This window comes from Diachasma alloeum, unplaced genomic scaffold (genome assembly GCF_001412515.2).
Source record: "Diachasma alloeum isolate Michigan unplaced genomic scaffold, Dall2.0 Dall_scaffold_03061, whole genome shotgun sequence".
Taxonomy (NCBI): domain Eukaryota; kingdom Metazoa; phylum Arthropoda; class Insecta; order Hymenoptera; family Braconidae; genus Diachasma; species Diachasma alloeum.
Window position 1 is genome coordinate 67,590 of NW_021682456.1, and position 14,313 is coordinate 81,902.

The 14,313-nt window shown below is 35.2% G+C and overlaps 1 protein-coding gene across 1 annotated transcript; it reads right to left on the reverse strand.

Annotated features, from left to right (window-relative positions):
- Window positions 1-1,524: 1,524 nt before the first annotated feature.
- LOC107046888 (LIM/homeobox protein Awh) lies at window positions 1,525-10,169 on the reverse strand. The gene is made up of 3 exons (XM_015269609.1): window positions 9,976-10,169; window positions 2,538-2,989; window positions 1,525-1,727 (listed from the first exon to the last, which is right to left on the reverse strand). The coding sequence occupies exons 1-3, from the start codon at window positions 10,152-10,154 to the stop codon at window positions 1,525-1,527; spliced, it is 834 nt and encodes a 277-aa protein (XP_015125095.1). The 5' UTR covers window positions 10,155-10,169.
- Between the last annotated feature and the right edge of the window lie 4,144 nt (window positions 10,170-14,313).

Below are 14,313 nucleotides of genomic sequence, written 5' to 3' on the forward strand. Positions count from 1 at the left end.
AAATTAAATTCACTAGACATTTATACAAAACCGGTGTGAAAAGACACATATTTACACAAAAAACTCTTGAAGAGCTAGATTAATTTCTTGGAGTGATCACTTATTTTGTGTCCAGAGTTGAAAATAGAAATTTCATATCCTCAATTATTCAATTTTTTCCTAGACAATTTGTACACAAATAACGTGAAGATGAGTATTAACCGTGGCTGTAATCATTTTTATTTGTAACAGTACGATTTTTTATTTTATAGCATTGTAAATTTTGGGGAGACAAATGATGATTTGAACAGGAGAAAATACATTTACAAATACAAGCGTTCCTTCTGTCAATTTTATTGACACTGCGATAATCTTTTCCCAATTAAAAACAATTTTCTGAATTTATTTCGAGATACGCGGTAGCGTATGGACCAAGTAAATAGTATTTGCGTCGGCATAAATCATGAGATCTCGAAGACTGGGTAAATTAAATTCACTAGACATTTATACAAAACCGGTGTGAAAAGACACATATTTACACGAAAAACTCTTGAAGAACTAGATTAATTTCTCGGAGGGATCACTTATCTTGTGTCCAGAGTTGAAAATAGAAATTTCATATCCTCAATTATTCAATTTTTTCCTAGAAAATTTGTACACAAATAACGTGAAGATGAGTATTAACCGTGGCTGTAATCATTTTTATTTGTAACAGTATCATTTTTTGTTTTATGACATTGTGAATATTCGTGATACAAACGACGATTGAATGAGAAAATACATTTACAAATACAAGCATTCATCTTCTGTCAATTTCATTGACACTGCGATAAGCTTTTTTCCATTAAAAACAATTTTCTGAATCTATATCGAGATACGCGGTAGCGCATCGGCCAAGTGAAGAGTATAATCAGCATAAATCATGCCATCTCGAAAAGACATATTTACATAAAAAACTCTTGAAGAACTAGTTTAATTTCTCGGAGTGATCACTTATCTTGTGTCCAAAGTTGAAAATAGAAATTTCATATTCTCAATTATTCAATTTTTTCGTGAAGATGAGTATTAACAAGGGGTGTATTCATTTTTATTTGTAACAGTATCATTTTTTGTTTTATGACATTGTGAATATTCGTGATACAAACGACGATTGAGGGAGTAAAAACATTTATAAACATAAGTATTCATCTTCTGTCAATTTCATTGACACTACAATAAGCTTTTCTCAATTAAGAACAATTTTCTGAATCTATATCGAGATACGCGGTAGCGTATCGGCCAAGTGAAGAGTATTTACATCGGCATAAATCATGAGATCTCGAAGACTGGGTAAATTAAATTTACTAGGCATTTACACAAAACCGGTTTGAAAAGACACATATTTACACGAAAAACTCTTGAAGAACTAGATTAGTTTCTCGGGGTGATCCTTTGTTATTCATGAGAAACTATACCTGCGAGAGATCGAATTGTTGAAAGACCTGAAGAGAAATCCTTGAGGAATGTATAGCGATACGACTGGGGCTTCCTCATGAGGGTCGTAAATTATCCCCCTTGGTGGCAGAACTGGGGCTGCTGGAGGTGGGTTGGCGTCGTAGGGGTTATCGGGGTTAGAGGTGTCAGTGGAGTCATTGGACTCCCTGGGCTCTCACTGCCAGCACTACCACCTTGGTAGCCGCCGAAGTAACCGCTCACCATGTTACCGGGATAGAGGTCGCCAGGGTGATGTTGCAGTGGGGAGTGGTGTACTGAATTTGGAAAATAATTGTTTAATACATACTTGACTTGATGGGGATTTTGGGACTGTGCACTGAGAAAAAAAACTATTTTCCCGGTGGCTTGGCGCAGTGGGTAAGTTCGTTGCCTCACATGCGTAGAATGGTGCGATCTAACAATTTAAAGTCTTGATCATCATGTTTGGAGACAAAAACCTAAGGTTTAGTCTCCGGCGCTTCATTAAGGAGTCATTCGTCAAGAAAGCAAAAATCCACGACAAATCACTCTCTTTTTGAAAATTCATATCTCCTCTCTCACTTCACTGGAGGAATGAAATGATGTCAATCGATTGGGCATTTAATGCACAATGATCTGAAAAAATTGTTCTTCTATCATCATACCCGGGTGAGAAAACCCGCAATGAATTTCAACGCGGCGAGTCATTTGGTTCCTAAACGCAATGTGACTCCAAAAATCAGAGTCAACGTAAAAAATTTATCTCTCCCCTCTCATTCAATATCAAGAAATGAAATTGATTGGAATCGATTGGACATTCAATGCCATCATCCCTCCGCCTTAAATGGGAAAGGGGGTATGATCTCTCTATCGGGGAATAGCGTTTGATTGGCTGTCCTTTTTTCTTGATAACTTGTAAACAAAGCGTCGAAGACAAAATTTTCATCAGTTTTCGTCTCCAAATAACCCCTCGGGCTACCCTCACGACATGGCAGATCCGTTTTGGGACACCCTGCGTAAGTGTTTAGAAAACGGGAGTCCTGAAATTGCTCGCGCCCACCCATTGAAGAAGAGGGGAGTCCCGACATAAGTAGCTCGAGCCTTACCTGATTTGATCTTCCCACTGTGCTTTTTCTGCCTCGCTCTCGAGTTCTGGAACCAAACTTGCGTGACTCGCTTGCTCAATCCCGTCACATGTGCTATTCTCTCCAAATCTTGCCCATCTGGATTACTATCCAACTGGAAATTAGCCTGCAGTACCGATAGCTGCTCCTCCGTGAACGTCGTTCTGACTCTTTTCGTTTTACTACTCTTACCTCCGTTCTCGGAATCACAGTCTTCGGACGATGAAGTGTTGTTTCCCTCCACAACATCGAGGTAATGAATCTTACATAATAATCTTGACTCCAATAAAGCAAATTGCTCGCCCGTCGATAGTTGACGAGAACAGGCATCACAGGCGAAACATGCTAAGTGATACACACGATCTTTCGCGCGTCTCACCCAGTCCCCGGCGCCTATACTTCTATCGCATTTCGAACATTTTGCTCCGAAGGTTCTGCAACATATTTTTGGAGCAAGTGGGTTAGAATAATGATCTTTTGAACTAGTGAACAATTTTTTTTTAAATTTTATTTTTAATTCGGAAATTGTGGAATTTTTCTCACGATTTTCTTTCATTTTAATAATTTTTGGAAAACTAATTATGTGAGAAATATTCATTAATAATTTTGTTTATTAATTAATTAACGTTCATTAGTTTCGTTAATTAATTCACTAATAGTTTCGTTTATCTTCTAATTTATTGAGAACTAGAATTTTGTGGGAAATGCAAGTGGATTTTCCCTTTAAAAAAAAAATTCCTTGAAAATTATGAAAATAGTCAAGTTTATGTAATTGCCAATCCAATTGCAAAAAACATTTAATTTAGAAAAATAAAGTAGAATGAAGGCGGGGAAATATCTACATGAACAATTCAATTTATGAATTCGATTAATTTCGTATAGTTGATTATTCGCATACATATAGTGATTTATTTTACTTGAAAGGTTGTGCAACATATTTTTTCGACAAAACAGATTACGAAAACGATCTTTATAGCTAATGAAAAATTGTTATTTTTCATTTCTTCATCTGAAAAACTACGGAATTTTCTTTCAATTTTCACTAATAATTTTTTTCATCGTAAATTTATTGAGAAACTATAATTTCGTGAGAAAGTCCCTGAAAATTATGAAAATAATCAAATTTATGTAATTATCCACTCAAATTGCGCAAGAGATCATAACAAAAAATTCGCAACGAAACATTTAATTTTTGAAAATAAAGTATAATGAAGGCGGGGAGATATTTACATGAACAATCCAATTTATGAACTCAATTAATTTCGTATAGTTGATTATTCTCATGCACATAGTGATTTAATACAAAACGCCATCGACACCCACCCTGAAATGTTTATACTAAAAAACGAATTATGAGCCCGTAACGATAAGCGGTTATTCGCCAAGACCGTTAATTTTCGTGTCCAAGTTGAATTGCCCAAAGAACCAATAAGGTAGAACAACATTTTGAGAGAAGGGACCGACCTAGCCACTGGCGAGCTGCCTCATTAACATACTACTCCATGTCTCATTCCAATCGGGAACATAAACATTGCTCGCAAAGGGTCGTCGGTCCGGGATTGTTATCGAACCTCCGGAAGCAGATCAGATAACTTGTACAACTTAGTCATGTGGGGCTACAATAACTATCGCCTTTATTATCTCATTATCATTTTTAAGCGCACACGCGTATCACCTTTAATTTGACGTTTTGCATTGTATGGAAAAATATGGTAAGTCGAAAAAATGCGCGCGGTGTCTCGAGACTATTGCAGAGTCATCGGGGGCTATACTTTCGACTATCGATTATGTTAATCAATGTCAGATCGGGGACACGCCTAGGAGTCCGTTGTGGCTGGTGTATTGTTCGTATTTTGATCCATCAATTTTTTTTCGGTTTCTACTAGAGTTGAAGAATTTAGGGTTTAACCCAATGCAGCTTCTCGGAGGATCGAGCAAATAGTTTGAAATATTTTCAGTTGTGAAACTTCAAGAAATAATCAATTGTTGCACGGAGAGCAAAATTCAATAAAAATTACCAGAAATAAAACGTAAAAATTACGGTTCAAAACGTGATCTGCGAGCGAAGTAAAATTCAATAAAAAGTTTGAGTCGGAACTGAAATTGTACGAATCGCCACGTAAATTCTACGATTTGTTCCGTAAAAATTAACCACCCGTCTGATGACTCACCGCTGTGGGGGCAAGTCGTTCCGTAATTTTTCCCCAACGATTGAGAAATTTTAAGGAACGGAACGCAGAAATAACTCACCAGATTCATAAAAATTGTTGAACGTTCAAGAATTTTTTATTTTGGAGGCATAATAAGTCGACACGTTTCTGTAAGATTTTACTTCTTCGGGAAAGATTACGTGACAATTTCGTACTTTGTTCAGTGATAAACCTGAAAATTCACTGAACGTTTCAGATTTCTTCTCTTCCATTCCTATAAAAATTGCCGGAAAACGATTCCCCACTGCGGATTACGTAAATTATTATGTAATTTTTACTGAATATTTCTCTCCGTGAAGTCGTGGAACTTTGAAATGTGTTCAGTTGTGAAACATGGAAAAAATTTCAATTTGGTAATTAACCCAATGCAGTGTTTCGAAAGATAGACCCAATACTCTGAGATATTTTCAGTTGTGGAATTTGAAAAAAAATGGTCAATTGTTGGACTTGGAAAAATCTCTGCCAAAAAAAATTTTTTAATAAGTAAAAACAAGGAAAAGTTCACCAATTGTTAGAAATCAAAGCTGCATTTGGGCCAGCACAGAATCACTAGCAACTTTAGTTTTCATCTTCAAAAAACATGACTATAACTCCCCTTTTTATCATTCACGAATGAATAATTTTTTTATTCATAAATAAATTGTTTTCGAATTTATCTCACGCTTGGTCAGGAACCTATTGAGGCCAGGTCAGGCCTATTGGACCATTAGACAAGATTAAGGTATGTCCCTAGAAAACAGGTTTTTCCGACGATTATTCCCATGTCTTCCATAGATAATGTTTATAATTTTCGCAGCTATTGAAAAAAATTCTAACTAGCTGTGCTACAGAGTTTAGGAGATAACAAATAATGAAATGCGGGCTTTTAACACGCGAGGCATCCGCCAAACGGGGGTTATGGCTCCCCCTCGCAGTCAGTTTTTCAATCTTATGAGAAAATGGTTCTAACAATGTTTTTAAAAAACGAATCCATGGTAGATTGATAAATTCCGAATAGGGCAAATTTTTTGTAAAATTTTATAGTGCGTAGGTTCCACGATATTTAACTCTAAAAAACGGAAATTTCGTGAAATCATTTCTTATTTCATTCAAACAGTTACGGGTGCCTTCATCAACAATATATCTGTAGTGAAGTGGTAAACTAGGATAAGTGCAATTTTTTTGAAACATTTTCTACTGCTTGCATCGAAGGATGGATGAAGAAAAAGTTTCATTTTTGCACTTGTCCTAGTTTACCACTTCACTACAGACATGAAGATTGAAAAATTTAATAATTTATGAGAATGCCAATGTGTTTTATTCATGAATTAAGTCATTTAGAATTTTTTCTGCAAATCCATAGGGACTAATTTTTGGGTGGTATTTTCTTGTGATACACCTTAAATACAGACTAACGTGATATGAAATACTTGAGCTAAAAAAACAAGCTTTATTTTGAGAATTATGATCTCCAATTTAGACTTTTAAAGGTTTCAAATTGAGACTTTCAAAAATCTAAAGTTGAGACTTTCAGAACTTCTCGTAAAGAAAAATTCCAAGTAGAGGTATTCAAAAGTATCAGTTTGAACCTATACAAATCTCAAATTCAGACCATCTGAAGTCCCAACTTAACACGTTCAGAATAGTGATGCCGCGAGACACTTTACGAGACAAAACTTTGGAGAGATCATTTCGGTCTCAATGAACAGGAAAATCGCTGCTCTCGTCTCAGTCTCGAAATACGCAGTATCGCCTCCTCTTGTGATGACTCCGAGTCAATTTATCTCATCTCGGTCTCAAGTTTTTCGTGTTTTCTAATGTAAAATCTCGGTTTTTGTCTCGGCTTGTCTCGTCTCGGTTTTCTACATATAAAAAACGCGAAAAACTTGAATCCGACATGAGATAAATTGACTCGGAGTCATCACGAGACGAGTTGATACTGCGCATTTCAAGACTGAGATGAGCCCAAAATTTTCCGTGTTCATAAAGACCGAGACAATCCCTCGAAAGTATTGTCTCGTGATGTCTCGTGAAATGTCTCGCGGCATCACTAGTTCAGAAGGCTTAATTGAGATCTCAAAGTCTTAAATTGCGACTTTTGAAAATCTTAATCTAAGTTCATTGAAATCGTAAAATAAGGTATTATTTTTTTTTGGGTAAACCCTTTCACTGAGTTGACTTAAGACCAAATTTTTCAACTCAGATATTCCTATTCCATATTTTCCTCCGTGCAATGGAGCTTTGCTATCTACAAAATTCGCGTACATAAACGAACGCCGCGACCCCTCATGAAACTCTTAAAGACAGACTAAAAAAGCGCATATGCATATGTATGCTCACTCCGCACCATCGGAGGATGCAACATCACGAGGATGCCTTCACTGTGAGTATGAATGTGTGTATAAAGCCTCTAGCACCGCCGCGGGGATATCTATAAATCTTCGAGGGCTGGTACAGACGAGCTACCAAACCGCCCCGCCCTAATTTATTCATTTGTTCTCTCGTGGGGTTGGTCCTATAAGTCACTCGGGGATTAAGTCCATCGGCTTTTTCAAAATTACATCAACCCGCGGTTTCTAGGAATTGTTTTGTCAACGATAGTGCATCATTTCTTCTCTTCAATAATTAATACGAAATCAAAAAAAATATTCAGTAAAAATTACGCAACTCACAATTTGCTCACCGATTATGGAATCAACTCAGAAAATTTAAGTGACGTTATCGTAATTTTTCACAGGATATTCAGATAAAAATTACGGAACCCTCTGAAAGAAGTCCGTGACACTTCCGTAAAATTTCCTAAAACTACTTTTCGCTCCGGAATTATGGAGAAGATACGTAATTTTTATTGAATATTTCTCTCCGTGTAATAGTTAACAAATGATTCACTTGAAAAGTGGAAATCGAGTCAAACAAGACCCCTCAATTTGCTAACTAGTATTTGTTAACTATTAACGAATGAGCACTTGGTGAGACCGAATAGACCCTCGTCTCCAGGCAAATCCATTCATTAACAATAACTAATCGTTTCACCTCAATACATTGAATCGTTCTTTTAACTTGTCGATGAAAGTAAAAATCTGCTCATTATTTCCAAAAAAATAATGCCACTCAAATGTTTTCGTAAGATTGCGCAAGAATGAATGCGGAAAATATTTTTCATTGAATCCAATCGAAAAAAAAATTGTGAAAGGGTGTGAAGTGACATGTGTAAGAACGAGAGAAAGAGTGATATTTATTAATTTAAGAGGCGGCCTCTCACGCTTGAAAGCGACTCCTCTCTCTCCCGTACTTATGTGCGCCGAAGAACTCAACGGCGAGGAGATCACAGCTGAGTCCGCGTGCGGGCCCTTACGAAGCGAATTCCACCTTCTCCACTGACACTGTTGTATGTATATGCCCCTTGAGTCCCCCCCGTGACTCGGCACACTCATGTGAAACGAGGACAGACGAAGGAGTCTTCAGTGTGAGGTCCATGCATCTCAAAAACCGTTCACATTGTATTGACAGAGGGCACACGCATATATGTATCTTATTCATGGCTGAACTTTTCCGTGGAGACTTTTCAACGTCATTCAATGTTCTTTCAGTCCACATGTTTTGATTGGACTGATAGCCGGCGAGTCTCATTGCAATGGGCTACGAGACGGGNGGGGGGGGGGGGGGGGGGGGGACGAGTGTAATTGATTACTCGGGGGGAGTGCTTGTGAAAATATTCTCATGTGTCTCAGAAGGTATTTCTTCTGGCGGGAAAAGGAGAATGTTTATTGGTTTGAATGGTATTTGATCCTGTTCAATGATTCGTTTGGTCGGTTTTCAAGTGAGAGAAAGTGAAAACAATTTATTTATAAGTGGGAGAATTATTCAGTCGTTAGTGCGAAAGAGGCGTGCACTTGAGGATTACAACTAGAATTCTTGGGAAATTCACATTGGCACGGGTTTGAAAAAATCAAAAAATTGAACATTTCTTCAAGCTTTATAACTGTTTCAAAGTTCCGCTACTGGCAACTTTTTTGAGTCAATGAAGAACTTAGAGAAATTTGATGAACTATTTGAAATTAAATTTAAAATTCAATTTTTTTTATTTTTATTTTTATTTAATTTTATTTTTTTAAAATTTGATTCATTGAATTTTTTAATTCATTGAATTCAATTGAATTCATTTCATTTTGATCGGTATTTGGACTATTATGATCTTAAGGCACTGAAATTTCTGGTAAGAGTCTTGGAAATTTGTGACCAGTGACATTTCCACTGAAATTTCAAGGAATTTTGACATTGAAAATTCATAATTTCCTGGAAAAATCCGTGGGAATTGTAAATTTCAGTTTCATTATTCCGGGAAAATTCATGTAAATTGTGAAATTTTCAACTTTGTGCCGCAAAAAAGTTAGTACTTTGCTTGAAATTCCATTGACTTTTTGAACTTTATTGAACTCCAATAAATTAAAAGTTCTTAAAATAATTTCTCATTCGAATCAAACAATTGACAAATAATTGCTTATTTGATTCAAACAGTTATTGTTGCCTTCATCAACAACATACGAGGATACACGGATAGAAATATTCAATAAAAATTACGTATCTTTTCCGTAATTCCGGAGCGAAATGTGGTTGTAGGAGATTTTACGGAACTGTCACAGAATTTTTCCAGAGCGTTCCGTAATTTTTACCTGAATCCCCTCTGAAAAATCACGATACCTTCACTTAAATTTTCTGAGTCGATTCCGTAATCTATGAGCGAATTGTGAGTTGCATAATTTTTACTGAACATTTCTTCCCCTGTAGAAAAACTCAATAACTTACGAGAATGCAATAAATTAAGAATCATTTAGAATTCCTTCCGGAAATCCATGGGGACTAACTTTTGGGTGCTATTAGTTTGGGATATACCTTAAGTCCGTTGGATCATTTGGTCGATTTTTAATCCAAAGTGAGAGAAAGTGAAGTCAATTCATATCAGAAAAAGAAACATAGTCCTGTACTTGCGCATGAGAACTAGAATAATTAACAATTGCGTGCTGGCATAGAGTGCACTTTTGACTTTCAACAATTGTGGAATTTTTCTTAGTGTTTACATCTTGGAAAATTCGGTGAAAAAATATTGTGAGTGACGGCATTTTCCACTAGAGTTCTCATAAAAATTCCTGAAGGCTTGAGGTTTCCGCTAAAATGAGGAGTAGTTTTTCAACAGAATCTTCTCTCCGTCTCCCATAAAATAGTACACTTACAGTGCATAGTCTGTCCTGCAGTACAGTCGCATCTCCCTGAGAAAGCACGACTGCTGATCGTCCAGGGGTCTAGCACACGTGGAGCATTTTAGACACCGCGAATGCCAACTGTTACTCCCAACGCAGAGGACTGTTCGCTCCCTTATGCTCTCCCCGCACCCGCTGCAGTCCATTTCCATCCCTTCATTGCCGTTTATTCCGGCTTCGTCCAGCGTCTTCGGACTACTCACGTTGTTGTTTTGACAGACAAGGAGATTCGGCACGTCAAGACAACTCTTTATTTCAGTCTGAAACAGATTTCCTCCATTAGATGTGAAAATCTTCTGCAAACTTGTGCAAATATTATTGCAATCGCAAATTACAAATTTCAATTTCATTTTGTAATTTATTAATTAAATTATACTTCATTTCTGTTGGATTTCACGAATTTTCGTCTCAGAAATCTCAGCAATTCATCATTTATTCGAATTTAATTAATTCCAGTCATCAAGAAAATTCAAATTAAAAATATAGGACTTAAAATATCGTTAATTAACAAATAATTATATCGAATAATCAAAGCAAAACGTCATCACCTAAAGCCAGACAATCAGAAGATGCAAGAATAACCACGAACACTAAAATAAAAATTCCCAGAAACTACTTCACCTCACTACCCCATTTTAATTGATAATAATTCGAACAATTCAAGCATTCCGTGGGAAAAATTAATCAATCAAGCAGTTAAGTTATCCGCGACGGTGGATACATTTCAATCAGGACTCACCTTCATTTTTATTCCTGAACACTTAATCATTTCAAATAGTCGTGAATAAATTTATCCTCTTGTTCTCAGCGGTTCATCCTCACTTTATTTCTAATTATTCCATTGCTTATTTTTTGTCACGTGTCACACTATTTCCGGGAGTTTATTTTTCTTCCTGATCATCGCATTCAGCGCAGTTCGAATGTATTGAAGGAGGAAATTTTTTCCAGGGATTGAGTATTTTTATTTAACTTCTGCGGGCGTTAATTTTTTAATTGAAACGGATAATTTAGACTTAATTCACAATTTCACGTTAAAAACTAGAGAGGCCTGTGATCCAGCTCGTGGCCAGGCAGAGACTGGCATCCTGAATTGTGCCCCTACCACTGTATCTTTTGCTGTAGCAGGCTGTTCACCCAATCCCATACCCACGCATATTCCGATCTTCGAACATGTGTGTGAGGAGAGTAAACCTGGGATTTTGGTTTTTAGGGGAGAGCTACAGTAGTATTGGTTTGGTTGAGCATCGAGGGGCGCGTTAACACGGTGGAAAAAGTAAGGGGAGCTTGTGTGACTCCGCCTACACTCACGCCCCCAGTATTTTCTCTCTTACTCGGGTCGTCCCCTACAGGCGACAAAAAATCATCCCCCTTAATTCTGCTTAATATTCATTTGTTGAATTTCCTTTTTGTAGAAAGGCGGAATGAAACTGTCATTTTCCACTTTGTGAGAGAAATATAAACAGATGGATTTGAGCATCCAAGTTCTTTGGCATTTTACAATGATTTTGTTATCTATAGTTTGCAGGTCTGGATTTGAATTTCGATTGAACTTCAAATTCAATCGAAATTCAAATTGAACCCAGAGATAGACATATCCATCAATTATCATTGCTGTTAAATTTTGATTATTAAAGCAATCATCAATTTGAATAATCAATTTTTGAATTATTCATTAAGCAGTAATTGAGGTGAGAAGATTGACGATTATTTGGATAATCGGAAATACCTTATAAGGAATTAAGTATTTATTATCTGCTTAACAGAAAAGTTATAGTTCCAATTTTTAAATATTTAATTCATCATCAATTGGAAATTTAGGTTATCAATTATTTTACTATTTTTAAATTCCTATTAGTATATTAAACCTTGATCTAATATGTAAGTCGAAAAAACCCTCTTAATATTGAAGAAATTAATATTAAGGGGAGACTACTATGAGTTTTAAAAGTCGTGGGTTATTCGAATGAGACTTTTCATACGTTGAAGATCGATTATATAGATCTGAAAGCGAATAATTATTGCAAAAAAAAATTTTTCAATTGTTCGGGTCCAGGGCCTCCAATTTTTGAGCTACGGAGGATTTTTTTTCAAAATTTTCGGAGAAATATGTAGAATAATAATTACGAGCTAGTTTTTTTTCACTTCGCCTCATACATAGCTAAATTTGCTTTTTTTGTATTTTTTTACACAAATAATGAATTTTTTTATATGAAAAAAAAAGAAATCAGCTGTGTAGGAGTCGAATTCTAAAAAACAGGCTCGTAATTGTTGTTGAATACATTTTAAAAATCTGAAAAAAAGCCAAAGTTTACTTTCGGAAGATGATTGTCATATTGTCTATAATTAATTTATATACAATCAATTTTTCACCATAAAAATCATTTGCTCGGAATCGTAACAAATACTTGGATATCCTTAATATTCATTTGTTGAATTTCTTGTTCCCAGAAAGTCGGAATTAAACTGTCATTTTTCACTTTGTGAGAAAAATATAAACAGATGGATTTGCGGTATCCACGTTCTTCGGTATTTTACAATGATTTTATTATTCAAACTTTGCAGGCCTGAATTTGAGTTTCGATACAGATCCCAGGGATAGCCATATCCTTCAATCATAATTACTGTTAAATTATTAAGTAGTCAAGTAGTTGATACCACTTTTAAATTTCAATTATTGAAGTAATCATCAAAATAATAAAATTTTGAATTTTTCATTAATCAGTAATTGAGGTGAGAAGATTAAGAAGAAATGAAGTATTATCTACTTGATAGAAAAAATTATAGTTCCATATTTTTATATATTTCATCATAATTCATCATCATCCCGGTGGCTTGGCGCAGTGGGTAAGTTCGTTGCCTCACATGCGAAAGGCTCCGAGTTCAAATCTCGGCCGGGTAGAATGGTGCGATCTAACCATTTAAAGTCATGATCATCATCGCAGTATACCCTAACCGGGTCGAAGCGATGTAAAATAACGATTAAAAAAAAATAATTCATCCTCAATGATATCTATAATTCATCATCAATTGGAAATTAGGTTATCAATTATTTTATTATTTTGAAATTCGTAAGTCGAAAAATAAGTAAGTAAAGTAAGTCGAAAAAATCCTCTTAATATCGAAGAAATTAATATTGATGATCATCCCTCCAAAGTTTACTTTTGGAGCATGATTGACGAAATAATTTAAAAATTGCTATTTTCGAAAATTACGAGCATTGTCTGTAAATAATTTACACAACTAATGTTTCACTATAAAAATCATTTGTTCGGAATCATAACAAATACTTGGATATCCTTGATATTCATTTGTTGAATTTCTTTTCCACAGAAAGTCGGATTGAAACTGTCATTTTCCACTTTGTGAGAGAAATATAAACATATGGAATTCAAAATCAAATGTTTTTATATCTTGTCTCGAATTAATTTTGATTACTTTGCATATATAGTCTGAGAATATGCCGACAGAGTAAAAAAAATTGAGGACGAAATAAAAATCACATGGGATTGATGGTGAGAAAGTGAAATTGAAAGAGACCTGACAATGGAATGGTTTAAAGGTTTTCATTCAAAGGAATGATTTATTATCACATCGTGGATGGATCTAGGTATATAGATATTCTTTTTTTTTAGAGGTTCGAAGGTATTTTGAATATCACATTCTTTCAACGCGTTGAATTATCGCGGGGAAATTTATATCTCTCAGGAGTTTGATATTTATGACTAGAATCTATAATTTATTTAATATTTTTCTCAGGTTTTAGGGCGAAAAAATAATGGAAATCTTAACGACTTCCTGTATAGGTAGATGAGTTTTAGAGTTTTATTCCAAATTTCTTGCGGAAATTTCTTGGTGTTAATTTCTGAATTTTTTTCTTGTATGTTTTTAATGGTGAAAAATGAGTGGAATGAGAATCAATCGACATTATGAAAATTCTGGGGAATTTGTCCTTGAATTTCAGATTTATTGGGAAATTTTTCCTTTATTTTCACTTGAAACTATTCTATCGCCTCTGAATTTCAGCCAAAATTTGGAATTCTATGAGAATTTTTCCCTTAAAAATAATTTAACGTCACTGTTCAAATTTTTTTTTGTGTGGATGTTTCGAAATTCTCTCGGTTATAATGTTTTATTCCAAGTGTTCCATTGACTATAATTTTGAGATTTTTATTTGAAACTAGAGTTTTTCAGTGTAAATTTGTCAAATTTTGTGCTTGATTCTTCAATTGATTTCAAAATATCTGTCTCATGTCTACTTAAAACTCGTTTATTCTACTTGAATTTCAGGTGACACTTGAAATGTCATCAGAG

What these genes read in the sequence shown, in the direction of transcription:
- LOC107046888 (XM_015269609.1), bottom strand. Translation starts at nt 10,154, where the DNA reads ATGGAAATGGACTGCAGCGGGTGCGGGGAGAGCATAAGGGAGCGAACA. An exon ending in TGCAGGACAGACTATGCACT is followed by an intron (nt 2,990 to 9,975) that starts GTAAGTGTACTA and finishes AATATGTTGCAG; the next exon opens with AACCTTCGGAGCAAAATGTT. An exon ending in CAGTGGGAAGATCAAATCAG is followed by an intron (nt 1,728 to 2,537) that starts GTAAGGCTCGAG and finishes TTCCAAATTCAG; the next exon opens with TACACCACTCCCCACTGCAA.